Genomic DNA, 26,323 nt, shown 5'->3' with positions numbered 1-26,323 from the left:
TTGGTATCAGATTGTGATACCAAAAATAAATGTCTGGTATCAGTTTACCATTTGGGTGTAGAATCAAGTCATAACCTGTATATAAAAGATGGAAGCGGCCTAGTCAGTTACTGGTTTGTGAATTCCCATTGGAAGTTTCAACTTTAGTGTTATTGCCTCCAGCATCTTGTTCTTTGGAGCCAGAAATAACCCTATTTAGATGACAGGGTGAAATGCTAAGTTATTAGCTAATACTAACAAGCTTGGTTAGCAAGCTGCATCCATAGACTGTCGAGGCATTCCTACAAATAAGTATGCACCAAAAACAAAACAACACAAAAAATCCCAGTGATATTATTTCTAAGATTATAATATTAAAAATAATCCAAAAGACACCAACAGTGTAAACATATGGAAGAAGAAGAACTCCAGTTAGCAGAACTGAACAGCCACACGCTCCAAACTTGTAGCTTTGGCATAGTTAAGGTCATGAGGCTCATTACTTTGATCTTAGGATAAAGTTGCTGTTTTTTAATTTGTTCTTTTGTTTTTGTTTTTTATTGCAAGTAACCTACATTAATACAGAAACCCAACAATCATATGACTCCCTATGAGCAAGTGCTTTGGCAACAGTGGAAAGGAAAAACTCAGTTTTAACAGGAAGAGAGAACAAAGACATTCTTTGGAAAAGAGTCATAGATTCTAATAATTAATAATTAAATGCAGAGTGGTTTATAAATAGATAGTGAGTGAAAAAGGTGAGTGAAGAAGAAATACTCAGTGCCTCATGGGAAGCCCCCAGCAATCTAGACTTATTGCGGCATAACTAAGGGAGGATTCAGTGTCACCTGATCCACCCCTAACCACATGCTTTGTCATAAAGGAAAGTTTTAAGCCTAATCTTAAAAGTAGAGAGGGTGACTGTCTCCAGTGATACTGTACTACGAGGTCTTCAACGGACGTTGTATGTGACAAGAACGATTTTAAATTCAATTCTGAATTTAACAAAGAGCTCGTGAAGAGAAGCTAGTATACTCTGCTCATAACAAACTACAGTAGTCTAGCCTTGAAGTAATAAATGCATGAACTAGTTTTTCAGTATCACTCTAACACAGGATGTTTCTAGTTTTAGAGATATTGTGCAAATGGAAGAAAGCAATCCTACATATTTGTTCAATATGCAGACTGAAGGAAATATCCTGGTCAAAATTACTCCAAGATTCCTCACAGTGTTGCTGGAGGCCAAAGTAATGCGATTTAAAGCATCTGGTTAGAAACCATATTTCTAAGATTTTTAAGGCCCGAGCACAATAACCTCAGTTTTATCTTAATTTAGAAGCCAAAAATTAGAGGCCATCCAGGTCTTTAAGATATTCAAGCAGTTTGACTAATTGGTATGTGTCGTCTGGCTTTAAGAATAGATAAAGCTGGGCTGAATAGAGGTGGAAATGTATGCTATCACTGCTAATAATACTGCCTAAGGAATGCATGTATAATACAAACAGAACTGGTCCTAGCAAAGAACCCTGTGGAGCTCTTAACCTTAGCATGGGAATATTTGTTTTAAGTGAGCACAAGGGTTTTGGTAAACCACTTAACAAAGTTTACAGCAAACTGATTTAAAGCTTTAGTCACACAGGCAACCTGTCGGCAACCATCTAGTAACCACCAGTTGCTGGGGAAAAGTGTGGCCGTAACCAATTGATAAGTGGCTGCTGGAGGCTGGTAGAAGCTGTTTGCATGAAATTGGTTGCAAAGACATAAAACCTCCTTGTGATTGCTTTGATTCATAGCAGGTTGCTGCAGTTACTAATAGACCTTTTGCTTTCAAAGTAAAAGCTAAGTCTCACTACTGCAACCAAAGCATTTCAAAAGCTGCACCTTTTAAAATTTTACTATAGCTTGAAGAGTGACTAGCAAGTATTTGCAGACAAGTTAGTGTTTCCATGCAAACTTTGAATGAATCACAAGGTAGCTTTTTGGCACAGCACCCTCTGTGGAGCTGATTTCAACTGGTGACAGCCAGGAACCTCCAGCTAATCAACTGGTCAGGGAAACTCATTTTCAGGGAAACCATTGTTACAGTGTTCCAGACCAGTCTCTAGGCCTGTGTGAGTAGGGCTTGAGTTCATACTAGTTATAAACTGTGAGTAGTTTGGACTAAGTTTTTGTTCTCTACACTGGTAAGATTGCCTCTCTTTCTATTTTCTCCATTTTGACAAACTGTCACTGAAATAGTGCTCAAAAAAATGAAGGAAATTCAATAAGTGCTTAGATTGTGCGTACTTTAGCTTGCAATACCAACCATTCCTGGACTACCAAGCATAGGATAATAAAATGGAATCCCTGGTTTCATTACAGTGTGCTTTGAGAATATGCTGGCATCATTTTAACACATATATCATTATTTCATGTAATTTCCTTGATCTGAACAATAGTACTTTCTCTACAGGTCATTTTTGCAAAATAGAATAGTCCTTTTTAAACAACACATAAGTATGATTGTACACAAATGAATACAAATGTAGTTCAGTAAAAAAGGTTTTATTTGAAACACGGTCTACAAAAGGTTGAACTAAAGATCAATCATTTAAAAAGTCTGATAGTAAAACCTATCTTTCATTAAATGCCACTTTGCATCTAAAACTTTATGCAACTTTTATCAACTCAACACTTGATAAAAATTTGGTTGTTTATTCAGCTGGTTGTCAAACAAGAAAGAAACTCAAAAAGTACGAAAAAGATAGAATATCAAAAATAAAATTCAGTGTAGCAAACTAAATTGCTTTTATATATCAAACTGCTGCCATTTTGCAAAAAGACTTTGAATAGAAATCTTTATAGATACGAAAGATTTGTATCTATAAAGACTTGAGTTGTAGGAAATACAGTATTTGAACATGCATGAATATGCTACCTGTTCTCTTAAGTTGGATAATAAAAAAACATCTTACAAAAATGAATCAGACGTTAGGCAGAGTTATGCCCTGTATTTACACAAAAGTAAACATTACTTGTATAGAAAAATTTGTCGACTTTCTAATATGGAGCTTCAGCTTTAAAGTCTTATAGTCAAAGAAGAAATGTGCTCTTTCACGTTTGGCTCGCCAGCGTGTGTTAGAAAAGCAAAGAATGTTCTTCTTATGTTCTGTATTCAGTTTAGAGCAAGCTGAAGAGCTCTTGTCAGGTATTACTGCTCACATCTTAGGCAGTGATTGGCATGTTGTCCCTGTAAGTTGGCCTTTGAGGAGCACTGTAGCTGCACAGATCCTGGTAGATGCGAGCCATCTGGTCAGTGGCCGCATCATCAGACATCTCTAGGTTTGGGTTGTTGCAATAAGGCTGGGCACGACGCATGTTCATTGTCTCAAGCACGTGCTGGCAGTTCACTGAAGTGATCTGCCATGAGGAGAAAAAAAACCCCAAAAATTATGTTTTTAGTTTTTTCTCAGAATAAAGCCATAACTAGCTCTTGTTTAAAAACTATCAAGGCTCAAAAATAAAGTGATATTTCTAATGCTTTACTAGTCAGCACTCTGAGTGAAACATGTTATCATTTCACACGTCTTACCTGGACGATGATCAGTTTGTTTTTGGCACTGTTGTGATCATGCAACTCTTCTCCAAAACACAGAGTCACTGTTGGATCAGGAGCAGGAATCTGACCCTCCTGGTACAGCTGTAGAGCTGGAGCATATAAAACAAACGAACGGCTGTTTAGATAATCTTCGCAAATTACCAGTATCTAGTCTTACTTCCTTTAAGTGAAAGAAATAGAAAACAAAGCTGTATTTTTCTGTAAATCCAAAATATGGAACCAATATAGAGCCTCACCTTGAAGAAACCTTGCTGTATCAAAGATCTTGACAACAGCATCCCTGTCGAGTTTGCCAGGCATTGAGCCATATTGCGAGCCCACATCTCCCAATCCGCTCCAGAAGACACGGCTCTGGCACAGCCTTTTGATGTAGATGCCGTCTTGGTTTGCACGGACCAATACACCTCTCTCCAGGTGGCCCAGAAGCTTGCGCGTGACATAGCGCTGCCGTTCAAACTCAATGAGTTCAGCAGGGGGGAAATAAACACTCTGCATGCTGTCTGAACTGTAGAGGGCACCCCGACCCAGGGGATGTTGCGGAGAGATTCGGCATCCTTCAGGATGAGTCACCAGTGTGGAGTGCATCAGCTTTCCTCCATAGTAAAAACTGATCATCATTTGGCAGAGGGCTATAGAAGAAAACATTTGGTCAGATTCAGAAATGAAAACAAATACGTACAAATGTAACAAAAATATGGAAGCTGAAAGCTTGTTTACAAGTAGATGATGTAAGGTCATGGATAACAATAAGCAAATACCTGAACTGAGACTGCTCGATGGCAAAGGTTCCTGATGCAGTGGGAAAGCTGTGAATTAGAGGAGGAAGAGGTGGGTTAAGGCCTTTTTTCAAGGCAGTGGACACAACCACAGTGTCATGTCTTTACTTTGCTGCGTCATCAGAAATGCCATTTCTCTATTACAATCTCACGAAGAAATAATCACAAGAGTCAGCAAAGTTTTACAGGATGTTAGTCAATTCTTCCATTGCAGAATTCAACAGTCAAGTAAATAACCTCCATTTAGCACCCACAAATGCAGAGACACTGAGTTTTCCGCTGAGTTTATTTTGTGAATAAATTCAAACTTATGTCTCTCAAAAGTGGTGTCACAACAACAGTGTGATATATGAAGGCTGAGACAAAAGACCCAGTGCTGTGAATAGCTTCATTTAATCTAGCTGTGTGTTGCATTGTAAACTGGGTACAAAGTATAATCTTACCATTGACACTGCCCTGGGACCAATATTCTGGACTGGCTTGGATGCTACAGCTTTCCTCCTGCAAAAGGACAATAATATAATAAGATGTTATCAAAAGCACCTTTGTACACTTTACAGCTGTGAAGAAGTGGGACGGTTTTCATGCTGAGTGTAACAAGTGTGAACCCCGTGAAGTGCACGAAGTACTGCAGGAGACGGCACAGTGTGGTAAGGGGGAAAAAAAGTGACAAGAAAGCTAAGTGACAATAAAGGCTAAGTGCATCTAAATATATGTGGGAGGTGGGGTGGAATGAAAAAAAGACTTTAAAGTTAGACAACATCTCACCTCTTTAATGAGCTCTTCTAGCTCGGGGTTGCAGTCCATATCTGTGATCTCACCAGAGCTGGTGGTAGCTGTCACAGCCATCACTGAACTTTTGCCGTCTGTGGGTGAAAGAATAGTACACAATGAGTCGGTTCAAAGTACATATATACTCTTTTAATTATTCACTGCTATAGGAACTACAGTCTGTAATAAGTATTTTGCTCTCAGTTCTAATCACAAATGAAAAAGTGATTTTGCTAACTGCTAGAGATAACAGAGTGTATTGTGAGATATGCCGTGTACTGTGAGATAACACAAACTCACGTTTTTGCTCTTCTTCTGGAACAATGCGGTACACTTTATAAGGCTCAGAAATATCAAGCTGTGACCTCTCAGTCACCTCCTCGAAGTCAGGGCTTTTATTCAAGGCGCAGCGAAGTCTGGTCTTCCATGTTGCAGGCTCAGCCTTGTCCCCCTCCTTATACTTGCCTTTAAACACAGCCCAGGCCTTGAGGATACAAAGAAAAGTATATGATTGTACTGGATTAAACCGTAAGAATTTAAGAAGAGACATGTACATCATTTTTGTAAACTGTTCTTGAGAAAGAAAGAAAAAAGAATGAAAGAAAGAAAATCTAAGTTATATAGCTACACCACAATGCATTAAAATGCATCGACACTTCATAAGATAATAACTCTAAGGTAAAAATGCACAAAAAGGACAAAAAGAAAAAAAAGTGAATAATTATTTTAATAGTCTAAATCACACAAAAGAATCAGCCTTACAGTAAGAGGAGAAGTGTTGGACAGCTTTAAGAATCACACCAGTTCTGGTTTTAGGCGCAAAAAACCAAAACAAAAAACAAAACAATCTTTAAATGGGGCAAAATGAGACAAACCTTAAAAATGGATGCGTCTATTTCTTGGTTGTAATCCTGTTTTCCTGCGTGTTTCCATGGAATTCGGAACATAGTGCGGCTTTCATCCTCCCACAGGAGTCCAGAATACTGCGCACTTTGGATCTGCTCAATCAGCCACTGCTTCAGTCGCCGACCTCCCGTGTTTGACATCTTGATGGTGGAAACTCTCTTTTTAGATGGCGCGCTTATATCTATATGTGGAAAATGTCGCGTAAAGTTCGTTAAATAGTATAAGTTAACTTTCTTTAAGATATTATGAAAATGTCTTATTCGAGCCGAAGTTTATAAAGCGCTATCGTCTTTTTTAAAAAGAGAGATTAAAATCAAAGGCACTTACAGATTGACAGGTAGATAAGCTCTTGGCACGGGGTTGTGATCTTGATAGAATGCGCACTGTCAGATTTAATCAAGTGAGCTCTCCGAAACGCATGCCTTTAAACTTTTTCGTGCCCCGTGTCATGAATGAATAAATCTGTGGTAGGATTTGACAACGCTGCCACACTCTGACCAATGACGAGTACTGACGCTTCAGTAAGACTGCCCATACCGGAAGACTTTTTCTTCTAACCGTGGGCATTTACAAGAAATGGCCTGACACAGACGATGGTTATAAAGTTACTGCCTACGCTAAAAGCTGCGTGGACGCGGCGCTATGAATAAACCCGTAAAGTCACAAGTTACCTTGTGCTTTGAGGGGATTTCTACTCTCCAGACCAAGGTACTATATCCCTTCTGCGCCCACTCATCCTCCGATGAGAAAGTTTAGAAGGTTGTGCAGGTAAAAGTGGTCAGCTGTCAGTGCGATGGTGAGGTGGACTGATTCCATGTGTCAGAGACACCTGGAAGATGTTACACCGTTACCGTTATTTAAAATGATCGTGATTATATGTGAAATATTAGGCTCAAAACGGGGAACCGCAGCGTATTATTAAAACAAAACATTAACTATTATTTTCCCAGTAAAAACATGTACTGTTATTCTCTGTCCATCATGAAATCCCTGTGACATCATTTAGGGACTAATGTGCCTGTTTATTACAGAAACTGACACTTACTGTCATATTTGAACTAAGATTTCAAACAGAAACATCAATCTGCTTCTCACTTTTATATGAACATAGGCTTATATGAATTTGTGTACACCAAAAATGTAGAATACAAAAAAATAAAGTAGTAAGCTAATTAAATACTCGATTCTTTATGCACATGTAGAGTGATTTAAATAATTTCATCATCTGATAAAAAACAAGACTTGGTAGATGTAGTTGGGATTCAGTTATGGTAAAATGGTAAATGGCCTGTATTTGTTTACTAGTCCTAAGGACCCCAAAGCGCTTTACACATCCAGTCATCCACCCATTCACACACTGGTGATGGCAAGCTACATTGTTGCCACAGCCACCCTGGGGTGCACTGACAGTTCAATTCATTATACATGTCCTAAGAGAAGACTTCCAGTTAGCATTTTAATATTTTGCTGAACTGTAAGGTTCTGGAAATCCTGCCAACAGTTAACCTGTCTGGACATGCCTATGTGATTACAAAAATCCCCCCACCCCACTTGGTGTGTACAGGAATATTAAGTAAATACACACTTTCAATGATATACTGCTGTTTTGAGGAGGAAACTGGAAGCAACCCCACCGGCCCAGCAGGAATAATTTCCAAGGAAAGACTTACGCTTCACTTCTTGGAAGGCTGGCTTCATAACGTAATCCTTATTTTAGACTGATATTTGTTTCATTATGTCAAACAATGAAAACCTTAAGGAAAAAAATGAAATTAATTTCATTATTTTAACCATTGTAACGTTTTATCCTCAAATATACATCTCAAGCTAAATCTGCTTTTTATGCTTTACTATAAAGACAAAGACACACCGTTATCTTCATAGGGTGGATTTATTAACAATTCCATTATTTCTCCATCACTGCATTTCATTATAAAACACAACAAACAAAACACCATAAATACACAATTAGGACAACAAACATTATCCACAAAACTATAAACAGAAATTCTTTAAAAATCTGTTTTGACACAGTAAAAAGATAACATCAGAGCTTCGGTAAAATCAGGAAGACTTTAACATTTGGACTACAGACATCCTGAATATGTAGTTATACTTTAAATTCAAATTCCCAAATTTAACCTGCTGTTAATAAACTTAAAGGAACATTTTGCCTTGTTTTCAATATATTTTTAGGTGTCACTCATAGTGGTTTATTTGTAATGTCCACAGTGCGGTCTCCGTGTGTCAACCTACTTAAAAAGGTTTGGCTCTTCTTTAATCCTGTGTGCCTGGTGAGGGATAACTTAGTACCAGTCCTCTCAGCCCTGCAATGAATGCAAAGAAGAAATAATTGCTGGGAACTGATAACAGTTTTCTTTTTAGCCTCACAATATTCTGCTAGTTTATATAAAGACTTGTTTTGTTGTTTTGGTGTGGATTTCTGATACTAGATTTTGTAACAAATATTGGTACAAGTGGTGTGTACACAGCTTGGAATTTTCTCTACGATGAACCAAATGAAAGTGAAAGTGCTAACTATACTGAAAGAGCAGTATCCAACTATGTCAACATGAATACTGTAAATTACATAGGCAGTGATAAACTCATTGTTTTGTGATCTTTGTAGGTGGCTAGTACAATGCTTATGATGTATGTTGCAGCTATTTATAGGTAGGATGAATGTAACAACAAATTTCATGCTGTCAAACCTACAAACACAAAAAGCAGTGCTGATATGCAAACTTGTACGTATCAAATCAACCATCAGTTTGGTTTTAGATTTAACTGAGATTTAACAGACTAGATATTTATATAACTATAGGCAAAATGTTCATTTAAGATGCCGTTAGTTGATTATGGCATTAAGGCTGCTGAGCTGAACATTGCAGGAGTCCATGTGGAAACAAAGGTCATCACTCATCATGGCTAAGGTGCTGAGGTGTTTAGAGTAAGGCGTCTGTGAGCACCAATACCCCTGTTTTGGTTGTAAGGGACTGTGGCGGGTACTGGTAGTGGTTATAGGTCTGTAGCACAATTCTAAATCAACCTCCATCTCTTCTTAAAAAAACAGACGCGAATAAAGTAAAAAGTGCTCGATATTATCTTATGCTTTTAGAGTTGTATGAATACATGTAGGTTAGATATGACTGAGGGTTGATTTGGAAATGAGTACAGAATAGTGGGTGCTTCCTATTTCCAGGCAGCAATGGGAACAAGTTTGGCATGACCAGACTTGTGTTTCAGCCGCTTCCTTCATCATCACCATCAGCATCAGCATTGGATCGCATGGATGGGTAGTCACTGACAGTTATCCAGCTGTGATCACCTCCCCTCTTCTGGCTCTGCTGTTGCTCTGTGTACTGGCTCAGCAGGGCACCCACCTGCTCCTGGTCATTGAATGGACTGGGACGGAAACTTGACCGTAACCATACTCTGTACTGAAGAAGAGAGGGGAAAGGAAAACAGTTAATTAAAATAACATTTTTTATGGTTAAGATCAAACTACATAATACAATTTTACATAACTCACTGCCATATATTTTATATACACGAAACAGGCAAATATTTCAAGCCTTATTTGTTTTATTTTTTTAATGACAATAATTCATAGCTTATAAAAATCAGAAATCCAGTATCTCAAATTAATAACATTTTTTCAAATTGAAAAAGAATTTACCATAAGAAATATCCAACTTCTGACAAGTACGTTCATTAATACACAATACTTTGAGCTCCTTTACCACTAAATACTGCATCAGTGGAGTGTGGCATCGAAGCAATTAGCTTGTGGCACTGCTGAGGTGTTACTGAACACTTCGGCAGTGCCGCAAGCACGGCTTTAGCCCGTCTTTATTTTTGGTTCAGGTGTTTCTTGTCTTCCTCATAGTTTATCTGTGGGGTTAAGGTCAGATGCAATAGAGAGTTGGCTGGCCAGTCAAGCATGGTAATGCCATGGTTACCAAACCATTTGGTAGCAGAGTCTTGATGCATGCTCAATCATCCATGATCATCTGGAGCATTCGTCACTTAGATGAGTGACAAAATGTTTCTCCCACTAAAAACACTACAACTAAATGAATAGAATCAACTTTCTGGCATTTGGCATGAGACACTGTGGGCAGGTGATGAGTTCTGCTGGAAAAGGAAACCAGCATCACCATAAAGCTTGTCAGCAGATGTGTGCATGGAGTACTCTAAAAATCTGGTAGACAGCTGCACTGACTTTGACTGGACTAAGCACAAAAAGCACCAAAAGAAAAAATGGCACCCCAAATCATCAGACTGTGGAAACGTCCCGCTGGACTTCCAACACCTTGGATTCAGTGCCTCTATGGTTTTTCTTCAGATTCTAGAACTTAAGTTCCCAAATAAACTTCTACTTTCACCTAAAAAGAGGATTTTGTCCCCCTGAGCAAAAGTCCAGTTCTTTTTCTCCTCAGCACATAAGTCTCCTTTGATACTGTCTCCGATTCAGGATATGACTGATATTATGAATGCGACAGTTGTAGCTCCTTTGCCAAAGACTGTGCTTTGTTGGCTCCTGATGCACTAACACCAGCCTCTGTCCACTCCTTGTGAAATTCACCCAATTTCTTGGCTCAACTTTACTCTCAAGGCTGTGGTCATCCCAGTTACTTTTCCTACCGCATTTTCCCCCCCTCAGTCAGCTTACCATTAATATGCTTTCATGTAACACTCTGGGAACAGCAAGTTTTTTTTAACCAATGATTTCCTGTGGCTTGCCCTCCTTGGGGAGGGCGTTGATGATCATCTGGACAACTGTCAACTCAGCAGTCTTTCCCATGATTGTGGTTGCATGTATTGAACTAGACTGAGACATGCACAATATTTACACTGACTGAATAGTAATCTTCAGATTTTCATGAGCTAAAATCCATATCAACACAATTAAAACAAAAAATTGCAATGTTTCACCATGTAATGAATTCAGGACATAATTTTAAAATGTAAAGTGTACTAAGTTATTTGAAATTTAAAAAACAACAACAAACTTTTACAATATTAGTTGTTTTTTTTTAGATTTGCTAGTATAGTGACTTTTTATTATAACTGTATTCATACTGTAAGTTACAATAACAAATATACAACATAAATTGTCCTCCCTAAAATTCACAGATCTCCTTGAAACATAGTTGCCTCATACCACATCTACAGTGTCTTCAAACAGTACATTAGTCTGCTTAACATTGAGAAACAGGTGGATTATAAGCTATAAATACATATCCACCCAAGTTTCATTAGAGAACATGTCAAAAGAATAGTTTGAGTATTCATACCGAAAAGCTAAATTTACAGAAAGTAGCGCAATTAAAATGGTGACACACTTGTTTAGTTTTTTTCATGGAAAATGCAACTCTCTTGTTCCTCTTTTTCTAAACCTATATGCAATTTGTGCAGCTTTGTGATCATATATATATATATCTATATATTAGAGATGGCACGATATCACTTTTTTATGTCCGATACCGATACCGATATCATAAATTTGGATATCTGCCGATACCGATATGAATCCGATAGTGTTTTTTAATCAACAAAACTGTTTTTTAAAATATCTTGCTGCATTTTGCAAGTCTGCAAGTTCATACTCAAGTTTAAAACAACAACTACACTAAAGCTATTCTGTTATACCTGTATGCAAAAAAAATATTTCATAGTTCAGCAATACTGATCAATCTAATAAACTTAGACCTACACCATCCTCCCTATTCTGGTATTTTAAAGAGTACTTAGCGTAAATATTAAGCAACCTAACTAATAGGGTTCCAACTCCCAGCAACAACAAAATTAAATAAATAAAAAATAGGGAACCACCCCTCACGCGCCACCTCATGATGCTTAATCGACGTAATCAACCTTAATTTGATGCAGTGTGAAAAAAAATGCACAGAAATCAATTATTTTTCAAGAAATATTAAATAGATTCAACATCTTTCTTCAACAAAATTGCAGACTGCACAGATGGTACCTTCCCAAAGTAAAAAGTACTATAGCTTACTAGGGTATATATATTAGACTTAATAGTCACTATGTACAGTAATTGACTTCTATTCCTTTTACATCAAATTAAAACTTTGTGTGTCAGATAATTATTTATTAAAAGCTCGACATTTTAAATGAGAATAAGAAAGAAAAGTATGTCTTTGTGCCCCCTTTTCCCAGTTAATGCCCTATCGGCCCCCCTGGCTAAACTTTGCTAGATCCGCCCCTGCACAGTTACCAGCGTCAGCTACGTAGAAAAAGATCCTGGTGTAGAAATTAATATTAAATAAATTCTAACAACAGCTTATCAAGCTTAAACGTGCTGCTGTTGTTCAGCCGCTGGTTTGCTCTTTCTGGCGCAAAGTGGACCAAAAACAAACGAGAGACAGACTCGCGACAGAAAAGCCGATCAGCTGATTTAAGCAGTTTCACGATTGAAGTAGCAGCCGGAGAGCGAGAGGCAGTCACTTGTTAAGCTTAACGTGGGAATGCTTTACAAACATTCAGAGATGGACTTACACACTTGCTTTACTTCTCTCGGGGATAACTTTGTCGGAGATGAAATGCCAGGTTGCTAGCGAAGCTCCACATGCTATCCAGACCATCGACAGGTCCTGCATGCCACAGCTGCTCTATCACGTGATGCATACTGCTCCGACGTGCTAACGTTCTGAGGTGAGTTACGGGTGTTGCAAGTTTTGTGAGGTGCTTTCGTGATATTTAATGGATCGGATTACATTTTTTATTTTTCTCCGATATCCGATCCAGTAATTTAGGTCAGTATCGGACCGATACCGATACGTAATATCGGATCGGTCCATCTCTAATTTATATTATTTATATTTAAAGTATATTTTAATTTAATTTAAACTGTCTTATGTGTTTAAAAGGGAAGTGTGTGTGCATGTAAGTGAGAGCGCAAGAGAGAGTTGAATGAAAATTTGCTGCTCCAAATTGTTAAAAAAAAGTTTGTTTCCTGATCCAATAACACCGAAGTGAACTCCTTCAAATGATTGTAGTTAGGGGTGGGTGATATATAGACTATGTTCGATATATTGCAAGTTTTCCCATGTACGACGGTTAAAGTGGCTTTATCGTAACCATCAAGTATAAATTTCCATGGCAATATTGAACTGTCTGCATGTAATTCACTGTGAGGTTTATTTTTCCCCCACATGCTGCAAATGCATCATTAATCAGCCCCTCCCAACCGAAAAATGTTCTACCTGGTACACATGCGGTGAGCATGTGTGTTTATATACTACCAGGTAGCGAGAAATATGGCAACAGTGGGAATTTCAGAGGAGCGAGAGGATGAGACTCACTGTCATTTGTATTTCACAAGGAGGACATCAAACAAAATGCGGTAATTTGCAAAACGTGCTGTAAAACTATTGCCGCAAAAGGTAGCAGTACCCCAAATTTTTCCCACCAGCTGAAAAGTCATTCATTGCAAAATGAACAATGTTTTAAAACTCTGCATGTCAATGTCTCCCTACACACCAAAGAAAATGTTAAATAAACCAGCTGCGATACCTGTGAATGTTCTTGGTCTAGGGTTGACCACAGAAAGAGTCTTACTGTGACAGTACTATCATATGTGAAAAACCTCTGTGCAACTGATGGTTAAAAAAATGGTTAAAATAAAACATTTCGATTCATTCAGATGTTTTTTGTATTCAAAGTTGGAAAAAAATATTGAATGGTTGATTTGAATGAGTATACCAGTGCAATTTCAGGCACTACATGCTTGAAAATAACACTTGTTTTTGGAGGTTATTTAAACATATCGTGATATATATATATTGTGTATCGTGATACAGCTTTAAAAAAAAAAAAAAAACAATATTAGATTTTCCTCACATTGCCCAGGTCGAACTGTAGTACAGTTTATTGACTTTTCAGAGCTAGATATAAACACTAGAAGTCGCTAGAAGGGGTGGTTATCAATAAGTGTATTATATGCAGCAGCATTACTTTGCAGTAAACATTTAAACGTTTGTTTAATAAAAGGTCAAAAAGGGAGGAGCTGTAATGATGTCCAGGAATTCTTCAATTATTTTGTGCAATACCTTACTCTTTAATGAAGTGAAAGTCTCCATCTTCCTAAAATTAGTACTGTCACACTCACCCTAAAAACCAAACAGAGCACAACTGACTCATAATATTAACAGAACTGTAAAAATTAATAACAATTCAAAGCAAAGATTTAAGATAAGCCATCAATAAACTCAGTCATATCCGAATCCTGTACAACACCTGCTCTTATCTGTCATTATACCATCTTGATAAAGAACATGAATCATGTCAGAAGTGTTTCACGTGGTACACAAACTGAAAGTAGAAACTCATAAAATCGGTAGAAGCTCACCCAGTGATGAATTTGTTCAAGTCATAACATTAGTAAATTCTGACAAGGCTCCAGTTTATTGCCCAACTTCACAATGAAGGCAACATGAAAGATCTGCACCTTTTTAAATTCATCATGCTACTCATAAGCAGATAGATCTGTGGTCATCACTGCCACCACTCACCAGTGCACCTGCACACCCACACAAACACGCTTTCCAATTGTCAGATTGTTCTTTTTGTAAATGACAACTCAGTGATCCAGTTACAAGCGAGCATTTGGCTGGGTTACAATATTATGATATGTAGCAAATTTATAGATAAATTTAAGGCTTTTTAGAGAAATTGAAATTTAAAAAGCCTGGAGCTGTTTTGCTTCATTCAGTTTCAGGAACTTGTTTTTCTAACCTTTGTTGAACTTTTACAGAATGTCTACAGACTACAAAGCTTTAGTCACTATGTATATTACGCTGTATCTCACATGCACTGCAACCATGACCACTGATACACAATGTTGCTAGAGCTGTATTGAAGACATTGCTGAATTCAGATTCTTCACTTTCTATCTGAGACACATGTGGGAAAATCACAAATACACAAAACCTATTTCCCTTTAAATCCTCGAAGTCAATGCAAAGTCTACAAATAATGACCATTTTTTTTTCCAGTCATGTTATTTTGCAAGATGCTGACAGTAATGGTTAAACACGTGATGAGCAGTACCGAGCTAATGCAATCCCAGCAAACCCCCTACAGTTCCCCTTCTGTGTGCAACGACTACTTAAGTGCCAATGGAATGGAATCACAGTTAGAGCTATCGCTAAATAAATTAGATAAAATTATGCAAAATGTTTAAGCCAGTGTTTGAAATATTATTTCAAACACTGGCTTAAACATTTTATCTATCTATCTATCATATATATATATATATATATATATATATATATATATATAATTATTATTATTAAAACACTTTACAGTAACATTACCAATAAATTAAAAATGTATGGTTAATTAAACAAATTAGTTTTTACTATTAAACTAATGGTAGAAAGTTTGGGAACAACTGAAGTAATCTAAACTTATCTGGTTAATAACTGTTGTTTGAAACATGTTTTGGATAGTTATAATGTAAACATGCAACTGATACTTAGAATACTTGTTTTAAAGAGTATACTGGCAGGTAGGGTGGCAGTGGTTTAAAATCACAAAACTGTGAACCTGGAGACCACAGTTTGTGTCCTGTTTCATGAACTGTTTAATTTCATTTTCACTTTTGTTTACTTAGGCTTTGTCTTGCTTTTGGTTAGGCGTAGGCACCAAGATAAGTCAGGTTTACAAAAAGGTGAGCTTTTCTGTTAAATTCAAGTTAGGAGAAGGACCACTCTTAATGTTGCCAACAAGCGTCCACCACATGGCTGAAGCTAAAGGAAACCATGGATATATTTGAGATTTTCTTTAAATACACAACCGTACTTACCTGGAAATATTTTCTAGAATAAACCATACAATAGGAAGTTAAAATTCACATTTAAAGGGGACCTATTATGGTACTTTGCATTGCCATGTTTTTATTTCTGGACTATGTGGACTTTATCTGATTCATAGTTTAGTTCTTCTAAACTTTGGTGCAGTTTCTTAATTCCCACTGTATTTGGACAGTTGACTCAAAGGCTGGTGAAACAAGCCATCCTTAAGCTGCGAAAACAGAAAAAACCCATCTGAGAAATTGCTACAATATTAGTAGTGGCCAAATCTACAGTTTGGTAAATCCTGAAAAAGAAAGAAAGCACTAGTGAACTCAGACATCCACAGAAGACAACAGTAGTGGATGATCGCAGAATCATTTTCATGGTGAAGAGCAAACCAAGTGAACAACACTCTCCAGGAGGTAGGCGATATTAAAGTCCACCATAAAAAATTTAAAAAAAAAAGACTGCATGAAATTAAATACAGAGGGTTCACAGCAAGGTGCTAGCCACTCATAAGCCTCAAGAATAGAAAGGCTAGATTGAGAAAAAAAAAAACATCTAAAAAAGCCAGCGCAGTTCTGAAAAAACATTCTTTGGACACATGAAACCAAGATCAACCTCTACTGGAATGATGGCAAGAAAAAACAGGTATAGAGTACATTATAAGAACAGCTCATGATCCAAAGTATACCACATCATCTGTAAAACATGGCGGAAGCAGTATGATGGCTTGGGCATGCATAACTGCCAGTGGCACTGGGACACTACTGTTTACTGATGATGTCTGTGAAGGTTCTCAGTCATCCAGGTCATCGTAATCTAAGGAGCTTGGAAAGAAAAGCGTCTGGACTTGTTGCTTGAAGATGTTTCACCTCTCATCTGAGAAGCTTCTTCAGTTCTAGGGTCAAAATGTGGAGAGTTCCAGATTTAAGCCCTGCGGGAGTGTCCCCCCAAGAGGGACCTCTACCTAATCACACGAGCCAAGGTGTGAAAATGAGTGTAGGTCACAATCAGCCAAGGTTTCGGGTGAGCTCACTGTGAAACCTAGCCCCACCCTATCATGTGATTTCCTGAGGTCAAATGGCCCAGGATGTGAGTGGGCATTAAGGTGTCTTATTGATGATGTGACACAGTACAGAAGCAGCTGAATTAATTTTTGGGGTGTTCAGAGACGTACTGTCTGCTCAAATCCAGCTAAATGCAGCCAAATTGATTGGGCGGCATTTCATAATACAATGACAAAGGACAATGACGCAAAACATACAGCCAAAGCAACCCAGTGGAATATTTTTGAATGGCCAAGTCAGTCACCTGATCTTAAGCACAATAAACATGCATTTCACTTGTTGTAGACTAAACTTTAGACAGAAAGGCCCACAAACAAACAGCAACTGAAAGAAGCTGCAGTAAAGGCCTGGCAGAGCTTTAAAAAGGAAGAAACCCAGCATCTGATGATGTCCATGAGTTCAAGACTTCAGGCTATCATTGCCAGTAAAGGGTTTTCAACCAAGTATTTGAAATGAACATTTCAATTTTAGTTTTTCAATTTCTCCAATTACTTTTGAGCCCTTGAAATGAAGGGAGTGTGTTAAAAATTCTTTAGTTCCCCTTTTTGTTGTTGTTGTTCAAACCACCAAATTAAAGCTGAAAGTTTGCACTTCAACTGCATCTGAGTTGTTTTATTTAAAATTTATAGTGGTAAGTCCTTTAGTTGGTTACGAGAGGTGTAGAAGTGTGTCATGGGAGTTAGGTCCTGGATCAATAGGAAGTGCAACAAGTTGTCCATAGAATCTATGAAACAAAGGCTCACAGCTCTGGACAGAGGCCATGGGAATAAATGGCCTTTTCTCCCAAAACCTATCCAGGGTACACTCTCAGCTGCAAGTACAATAGTATGAGGGCAAATCCATGCAGAGCTTAAAAGGAGCAATAGTGAAAGAACATCTTGGAGAGAAAGGTGTCACACAACACCAGCCTAAGAGCAGACCAAAGCAACCTTTCAGAAGAAAAAACATTCAATAACAAGTCTCCAGAATTAAGACCTGAATAGGACCAGGACCTGACATCCAAACGTACTGGGTAAAGAAGCTAACTGCACTTCACAAAAGCCTGGCAAAAAACAAATAAGTGGGATGCTAACAGCAGGTGTTCATCCAGGTGTTCAGACTGGCTAAAGCGCCATCTACTGGTTGATAGAGCAAAACATCAAGACTCTAAGAACAGTAGTCTAACCTGAGTATGGCTTGGAATGATGAGAAGAAAGTCTAAAACTCAGTAATCTACACATTGGAAGTACCTCCATGAGGTAAAAAAAAAAAAAAAAAAGATGATCAGAAGCCAGCTCAATAGAGGGAATAAGATCTAAGATATTATAATACACATGCTTTATTGGTCATCAGCTACCCATCTGGAAGAATAAGCTGACCACAGAAGGACATGGATGCCACTCATGATCGATGTGCAACTTGCTAAGAAACATTTAACTAAATATTAGTCTGGGTGTATGTATATATTTGAGCATGTATTTTTACTTTCGATCCTGTATGAATTAGACAAAATCTAAAATAACTTCAAACTTGTGCACCCACTTCTTGTTTTTTTAAAGTTACTGAAGATGTATGCTGCATAATGATTCCACCCAATGAAAACCCAAAATTACAATGACATTCATGCCCATGATGAGTGGATGTAAACTTGACGACAACCTTATGCATATATGTATTTATATATAAGAAAAAAGCAAGGTAATATCTGAAAGTGCATGAATCAAAACTAAAAACATTACAGGAATGTTTTTTTAAATGTGTGATCACAAATTAGGCATTCTAAAAGTTAAAACAGCTATGCAAACCTGTGAAGCTGCTGGTGGCAAAAACAAAACAAAACACAAGCTATTTTTTAGAAAGGTGAGAAATGCAGAGATGATCCTCCTTGATGTGCAGCAGAGGAGCATTAGAAACCCTTGCTATGAGTTCTGAACCTAAGAGTTAGTACTAAGATGTGTTAGTGATTGAATGCAATATTAAGAACTTATGTACTATTTTAAAGACTGGATTACTGATTGACTAAATGAGTAATTGGCTTGCGTATACAAAAGACCATTATGCCATTGTGATATTAAAATATTTGAGGGTTTGTAAACCATTGCATATAACAGAAGATGTGTGCTGGTTTAGTTTTCCAGTTGTAAATCTCAGATCTGTCATTTCAAACAAATACTTCTTGTCCTCAACAAGAATTACAAGCAATTTAAAAAAAAAAAAAAAGAAGGTATGCAGCAGTTGAACAGATTAACAGTTGCTAGACTGACCACAGACTGCCTGTGCTGTGTAATGGTGTATGTGTCATATCCTGTGTGCATGTATGTGTGTGGGTCTGTATCACAAATAACAGAGCACAAGAGTTTCTACAGAATGCCAGTATACCACAAAGCTACTGCTAGAAAAAGCACTTTAAAATTTGACTTTAAGCGGAAACACTGAAGTAGTAAAAGGGAATTGGATGCATTCTGTAGGTAGTGTACAGTGTGTGTGCATTCATGTCTTCTCTGTTTCTTTGCATGTTTACCTCTGAGACTTGTGTAGTCTGGTACTCCTGCAGCTGCTGCTGGAAGCCATAGTTTGGCCCAACAAAGGAACGAACAGCTTTGACAGCAGACAGACACTCCTCCCAGCTATAGTGGGTGACAGTCATCAGGTAGGCCACCACCATGGTAGTGCTCCTTGATACACCTGCAAGGCTGCAAGAACACAAAGGACATTTGGCTTATTTGGTTCTTTTCATTAAGCAGCTGGATGTTTAATACCTTACTTCCTACGGTTAACTGGTAAAAAAATGGGACAGGCCACAAACCATCAGGACAAATGTCATGTTGACTGTGAAAGTACCTAAAAAAGACAGCTGACCTGTTCTGGTTTTGAGTAGGAAGCTGGCTGGATGTAAATACCTACCAGTGAACTAGACAAGATCCACCATTCAAGCGACATTCATGGATGAAGCTAATGCAATCTTTAAAATGCTGCAGTCTGGAAAGACATAAAAAGTAAAGTTTTCTGAGTCAATATAGTATTGCTCATCAAACAGAAAACAACAGTTCACTTTTACTAAGGTCATAGTAACATTTAAGGAGTGTAAAGCTAAAAATGGAATACACATTATAGGATATGAAAAAGGCCACCTTGAACTGAAACTGTGTTAAAGGCCCAAACATTGTGGTTCCATAAAGGTTGTTAAAACCATAATAATATACTAAGATTAGCTGTGGAAACTACAGATTACTCTCAGATTTAGAGATAAGTTCAGAAATGTGTGAGGTAGTTTCAACAGATTTATGTTATATCTCAGAAACAGGAGAACATACTGTGGTGTGTTTTTTTTCCCTTTAGCTACTCCAAGCTGTCATGTGAGAAAGAGGTTGGGTATGCTCAAACAGAGAGTCTGTGGTCGACCAGAGCACAGACAGTAGGGACAGACAAGGGAAGTAAATGCCGTCATTTTGTCTTAACTGCAAAATTTGGTCTTTTTCCAGCGCTGGGTTACTCAGTGCGAACAGAGGCATCGTTTTAGGTTTACACCAAAAATACAGCAAATGCCATTTCATGGGTAAATTTAGAAAATAAATCACCGCTAATTGTAAGATTGCAAAAAATCCACACAAAACATCTTCCAATATAAAGCAGCATAATGCAATGCTATTGCTCCTTAAATATCCTCCTTATACACTGTCAGGAAACACTGCTGGTGTTTTGCATAATCAAGAATTGCATGGCTGATAGCGCTGGTCTCCTGAGGAGCAGATGGTTACTCAATAGCAGACAGGGTAACAGACTGGGGCTAAAATAGACTGTCACTTTACTTTTTTCCTCCTTCCTGAGATCCAAACTCTTCTTTAAAAGATGTCTCCTCAGCACTTTGTTCTGTCATCCTAGCACAGAAGTTTCCGGCAGTCTTGTTTAATATGCAGAAAACTAAGTTGTGACAAACATTTACGGTTAAGTAGAACTGAATAGGAGAACACTGGAATAAAAATAGTCCTCTAGCAACAAAAAGCTGTTAGATTACTGTATGTTTAATATGCAAAATGAGCTTCTATATTTCTATGGTGGTTTTTAAAAATATTATTATATTAATATGCCTAAAACAACAACAACAACAAAAAATCATTTTTAAAAAAAGAGCTTCCTTAGTTATGACCAAAGCACATCACGTTGATGCAAATGCAAAAGTTTACACCTTCATGCTCTACGCACACTAACAGACTTTCTCAGAGAAGGTTCAAAAAAAAGGGGAACCCCTGGCTCTCTACAAATATCTACATACATTGTTAGCAACTATATAAATAACATTTAATGCCATTTCAATTAAGCACTTGCTGTCTTGGGTGTGAATTCCTCATAGCATTTACTGTCTTCAGTGTGAATTTCACAAAACACTGACATCACAAAATGCATAGAAGCTTAAATAGGTTTAATCTGCTTGCTAGTTGCTAGATACATTTATTTTGTTATGCTCCTCGTTGTCTGCTGCACAAATAACAATTAAAAAAAAGGGCTGTTTCTGCAGTCTGACCACAGTTTTGCTGTATTAGTATTATTTCAGTGATTTAGGACATAGGTCTAAGATTTGCTGTCACTTTAGTTTTTTTTTGTATAGTATGTGATGATTCCTAGCGAGGAAGTATCTAAGCACATCAACCTTAATCCTTTTCTGCTGAACTGAAGCAATCATAGAGGTTAAGGTTTTTCAGAAAGCTTTAAACTTTTACAAAATGTGAGACAGTTTCTGCTGTGTACCATCACCATGTAACAGAGGCCATCACATGTAATGACAGGGGCCCCTAGATCATGGCATGCATGGTGGGACGGCAGTTGGCCTCACCCTCGCATCACTCAGACCAGTGATTGTGACAGAGGGGGTTTATTAAAGCCCTGGGTGGTCGATGCAAACAGCCAGATGTCACACTTAGGTTTCCTTCCTCTGCTGCCTGAGGGAAGGACGCTTGATTGCGACAGTGGAGGTCAGACATCTCCAGCCCAACAATCATCAACTTCCAACCAGCCACTAAACCTCAGTTCTCACTAAGTTACATTTGACTCAGTACTACTTTTTTACAAACTAAAGCAAATAAAGTTCCCCTTCAAATCAAGGAGAGGTTGAGTAACTGTGGAGCTCAAAGTAACGCTGAGATTTTTTGACCCAACAAGGTAAAGTCTTTGACATAATATACTGGAGATTTATCAAATTCCTACTAATGTCCCACTTGTACCTATGCATGAACCCTGACTAACCACGTAGGGCACTAGTGCAGACATAACAACGTAATTCCTCTCCAACGCCAATAAAGACCTTAAAGTAAGCCATCAACCAGGGTCATATGACACTAAAGTTTAATGCTTAAACTCCAACTGAATAATGGCTCTTTACTGTCCCCTCAGTTCATGCTGCAAACTTAAAGCAACAAGGGATGTGTGAGGTCAAAGACTGCTATGACTAATGTGTCGTGTTAGCGCCAGCTCCCAGAGCAGCAACAAGTCAGACTCTGGATGAACAGTGACACATTAAACATACTTACTCATCTGTTATTTTTTCACTTAACCTTTCTCTCACAAGCACGTGAAAAAATAAAAGCCCTCTTTTGCTCAGTCTTTAGGAACAGAATGAAATGAAGTGAATATTAAATAACTTTAATCTATCATTAGATGGCTGTAACTCCTATGTATGACTACTGTTTGAGTTACTGCTCTTCTCCTCTCCTATAAATAGTCTACTGCATACATTTTGAAATTTGCAAAGGAACCAAGACTAGAGGGTGAAAAAGAATCCACCAATGTTTTTAAACCTTCATGTACGTGTTTACTCACAGGTTCTGGCTGGAAGCATCAGCTGCATGAATGCAAAGGTATGTCATGTCCTGCAAAACATTAGTGAAAAATGTTAGGAGACAGGCAACTAAATATTGGACAAGTTGTGTAATACTAATAAAAAGACACTCAAGTGAATTAGTGACATGATGTAGTAGCAGCTCAAAAACACAGTGTCTTCAAAAGAAATTCAGCGCTCTGTGTAAGACTAAGAATACTTTCCCAGATTACAATTTTAAGTATTTGAGATTTCATCACACATGGTGTATAATATTATTTAAAGAATGACATTATTATAGATTAAAAAGAAATTACTGGATGCAAAAACAAGCTTAAAACCAGTTAAAGCCACAGTTGGCATGGAGCCCCAACAAGTTTGTTGTACATGTACAATGACAGCAAAGAGCTATTGCAATCTACTCTATTCTATGAAGAGGAGACGAGAGGGACTGTTTATTATCACAGCACGTTTCAAACCCCAATGACCTTTGATGTCATAGGCAACATAGTAATGCTGAACAATATAAATTGTGTATTAACATAAGCTGCCAAAGCTTTCTGCATTTAAAATAAGCATGTCTTGAGTAGTACAAGCGTCTCTGTGATCAACTGACTTTGATATTTTTGTGGCAGATTACAAAAAAATCTGTCATAACAATACAACAAAGGAGGCTCCAAACTGACAGAAGCTAAATTTATACGTAAAAAGAAATTATAGTAATTGGTGTCCTTAGTTTCTAAACGTTTACAGGTTTGTATTAAAATAGGAAGCGGCACGCACGGTAGTAAACACGTCCCTTTTCTGGAAGATATTGCTGGAATCAATTTCAAAATAAGCATACATATATTTTTTATATTTCTTCTGTTTTATTTGTACAATTTTCAGTTAATATATATATGAGGCATGGGGTTTTTTTGAATTTTGTTTTTGTTTAGAAAACATTGTAACCTTTTGTCAGTCTGGTTGTAGATCAATATCTAATGTGTTCCCCTGGTCTTGGTCAGTGTCCAACACTCAAAACAATGCATTTACAGTAAGCAGTGTGTGAAACCAGAGACAATGTGAAACTTACAGAGATATACTATGGTGGTGAATATCGGTGTTCTAAATCATATTTCTCACACTTAACCTTTTTCTTTACCAGAGTAAAAAAAAGTTCAGTTTTACACAAAATAAGATTCTGTCTTTTAATACACATGAACCTCATAATTTATCTGTCAATCTCAGTCTCAAGACTTCAAAGCAATCCAACCATAACTCATCACCACCCCCAGATGGCTGAAAGCACAAATTACATCATTAACATTGCACGCATGACCTTAAAAAAAAACACCAGGTAAGATTTTCCACAGAAAGTAGCAATTTTTAATCATAATACATCCAGAAATACTAACCATGATTTCCCACTAACCTCAAACACCGGTTTTGCATTGTTGTACACAGACAGGATGTGTGTGATGCCATTCTTAGATAAACTTTCTCTGTTTTCTGAATCTGTGACAAGGAGAGAGGGAAACATATCTCAACAGGTCCTTTGGTATGAATCTTACACAAACAATCATGACTTTGACCCGTTACAAGCAGCTACAGAAGCAGGTCTGTGAGTAGTTTGTTATCCTGCAACATTACTTAGTACAGATGGGCAAGTGGTCACTTGTCCCTGTCATTTTAGCTATATTTAGCCATTATACTCTTACCGTCATCAAGGCAGCTAAAGTTAGAATGTTCCAAATGCCATATTAACTTGAGGAGGTTGCATCGGACTAGAGTGAAACACAAGGCTCTGGATTGTTATTTTAGTTTTTATGCCACACATTGTAGCAGTTTAATTTTCTTGTGGGCGAGACTTTACAATATTACATTATTTTACTCTTTAAGCTACGAATATATGTGCTTAAAAGGGAGGGCTTATGTTAAAAATCTGCTTTCACTTTTTCATATAGAAGATTAAGTTATGTTGAGTTAAAATTCCCCTAATTAAACATTATTTGAGAATTAATGATAATATGTAAAGTGTGCTCAGAGCAAAATATTGTACTCTAATGCTACACCGAACACCTGGCCCAACTGGGCTTTCTATACTGTATGTAATTAAAGCAATAAATCTACATACATGTTTGTCTTACCTCTTATATTCCCAAGGTAGAGTCCATCAACAACCTGTGAAGGAGCAGTCACAGACATGTTGCACTTAGATGTTCATTACAATTCAGCTTCAAGAACCTCGCATGAAAAGAACAAATGTTCTGATTCGAGCCAGATTGGATTTAAAGCTTAAGACTAAAGATCCTAGTGGAGCTACGAGCAAAGGAAACGTTCCTTATGGCCATACAAGGCTTGAAGCAATGATGCATGGTTATCTGAATGATGTGATGGGTGGCAAACGGCCACTGAGTGTTACTGTACAGCTTTGGTACTATACCTATGGAACAATAGCTGTATGAAGGTAATGAAGTGCTGGATTGATTCTAATGAAATATCTCACTACAGTACCTGAACATTGTTGTGGCAGCTCAAAATAGATGCGGATGACAATTTCATTTTTAGGAAGAAATCGATATAAACAATCTTACTTTTTAATAAAAACAACATGAGTTAGCTTTTTCTTTTAGGAGGACCCTTTTAACTGTCAATTAACAATGACAGTGCAATATCACAGCATCAAAACATGACATGCAGACACAGACACTTAACTTAAGGTTGGCATACAACAGTATTGTAGGTTAGAGTCTAGCACAAGAGCCCTGGCTTGGATCCAAATTTTGTCTTTTTTGGGGTTTTTTTTGACAGGGCAGAGCGTGTCACGTGATTGATTAGCGACCAGTGATTGGCGCCTGCGTTCACCAGCATCGCTTTGGACTTTTAACCATCAAAAACACCCCCAAACAGCGTAATGACATGACATAAACAACAACAGCAAACCTACCTTATTCATTCCGTTGCCCATGGTATCCCTGGAACAGTCTGCGGTTAGCTAAAAGACTTTAATGCGTTAAAGAGCTAGGATATGGACTTTGAATCCAAAATGCGAGGTTAGCCTGTGTGACTGGACTCTTTAAGCGGTTAAATAACCTTCGCTTCAGACGCTACTTTTGCATATTTAACAGCATTATTAGATTAAACTGCTTTAAAACCCACTTGTATTTGTGTTAGCTTTGACCTCGTTTCAGCCCCAACAACAGTTCCATCATGCTGTGTCGTCTTCCGGATTGTTTTGACGTGAAGTGGGTGCAGCTGCGGGTTCATCCGGCGTGTGACATCACAGCAGGCGACACAACAACTGTGCTTTCTCAGCTTACACCTTCAGGGAGAAGCTAGAGATAAAGTCACAATCAGACCTAGTATACAGTATAAGATTTAAACGTAATTTTATGAGGAACACAGAAAACCCATAGTTATCGCTGCAATTTCGCCTCAGCCCCAGCTGGATTTGAACATTTTTCGTAATCTAACCCTGTGTGGTTGTTTAGTCTTTAATGTTAACCCTCTATGGTATGCTGATGCCTTCAGGCAGCAAACAACATTTTTGGTGATCATTATTATTATTTTGTGACACAAGACACCTCCGTGTTTAGCTAATTAACGAGTAGATGAGGTTTTGATCT

The 26,323-nt window shown here is 37.7% G+C and overlaps 2 protein-coding genes across 3 annotated transcripts; both read right to left on the bottom strand.

The window, feature by feature from the left end:
• Positions 1 to 2,507: 2,507 nt before the first annotated feature.
• On the bottom strand, positions 2,508 to 6,510 carry irf8 (interferon regulatory factor 8). The gene is made up of 9 exons (XM_085268467.1): positions 6,358 to 6,510; positions 6,000 to 6,211; positions 5,425 to 5,608; positions 5,122 to 5,219; positions 4,797 to 4,854; positions 4,336 to 4,383; positions 3,814 to 4,206; positions 3,551 to 3,666; positions 2,508 to 3,378 (listed from the first exon to the last, which is right to left on the bottom strand). Exons 2-9 carry the CDS (start codon positions 6,168 to 6,170, stop codon positions 3,184 to 3,186), a joined length of 1,263 nt encoding a protein of 420 aa, XP_085124593.1. The 5' UTR covers positions 6,171 to 6,211; positions 6,358 to 6,510; the 3' UTR covers positions 2,508 to 3,183.
• A 1,392-nt stretch (positions 6,511 to 7,902) lies between these two features.
• Positions 7,903 to 25,970, bottom strand: dusp22a (dual specificity phosphatase 22a). 2 transcript variants are annotated; one of them, XM_085268446.1, is made up of 7 exons: positions 25,857 to 25,970; positions 24,845 to 24,878; positions 24,130 to 24,212; positions 22,718 to 22,767; positions 19,808 to 19,882; positions 19,425 to 19,596; positions 7,903 to 9,470 (listed from the first exon to the last, which is right to left on the bottom strand). In XM_085268446.1, the coding sequence occupies exons 1-7, from the start codon at positions 25,962 to 25,964 to the stop codon at positions 9,273 to 9,275; spliced, it is 720 nt and encodes a 239-aa protein (XP_085124572.1). In that variant the 5' UTR covers positions 25,965 to 25,970; the 3' UTR covers positions 7,903 to 9,272. The 2 variants fall into 2 exon arrangements, with proteins under 2 accessions (XP_085124572.1, XP_085124582.1); XM_085268456.1 differs by having other exon boundaries at positions 25,645 to 25,965.
• Positions 25,971 to 26,323: the final 353 nt, after the last annotated feature.

Source organism: Mchenga conophoros, linkage group LG1, assembly GCF_057382185.1.
Source record: "Mchenga conophoros isolate Kocher_MC1m ecotype Shallow Benthic linkage group LG1, M_conophoros_male_GT1.1, whole genome shotgun sequence".
In the NCBI taxonomy this organism is placed as follows: Eukaryota; Metazoa; Chordata; class Actinopteri; order Cichliformes; family Cichlidae; genus Mchenga; species Mchenga conophoros.
The sequence above is the reverse complement of the archived record's forward strand: the minus strand, read 5'-3'. Positions and strand labels throughout refer to the sequence as shown.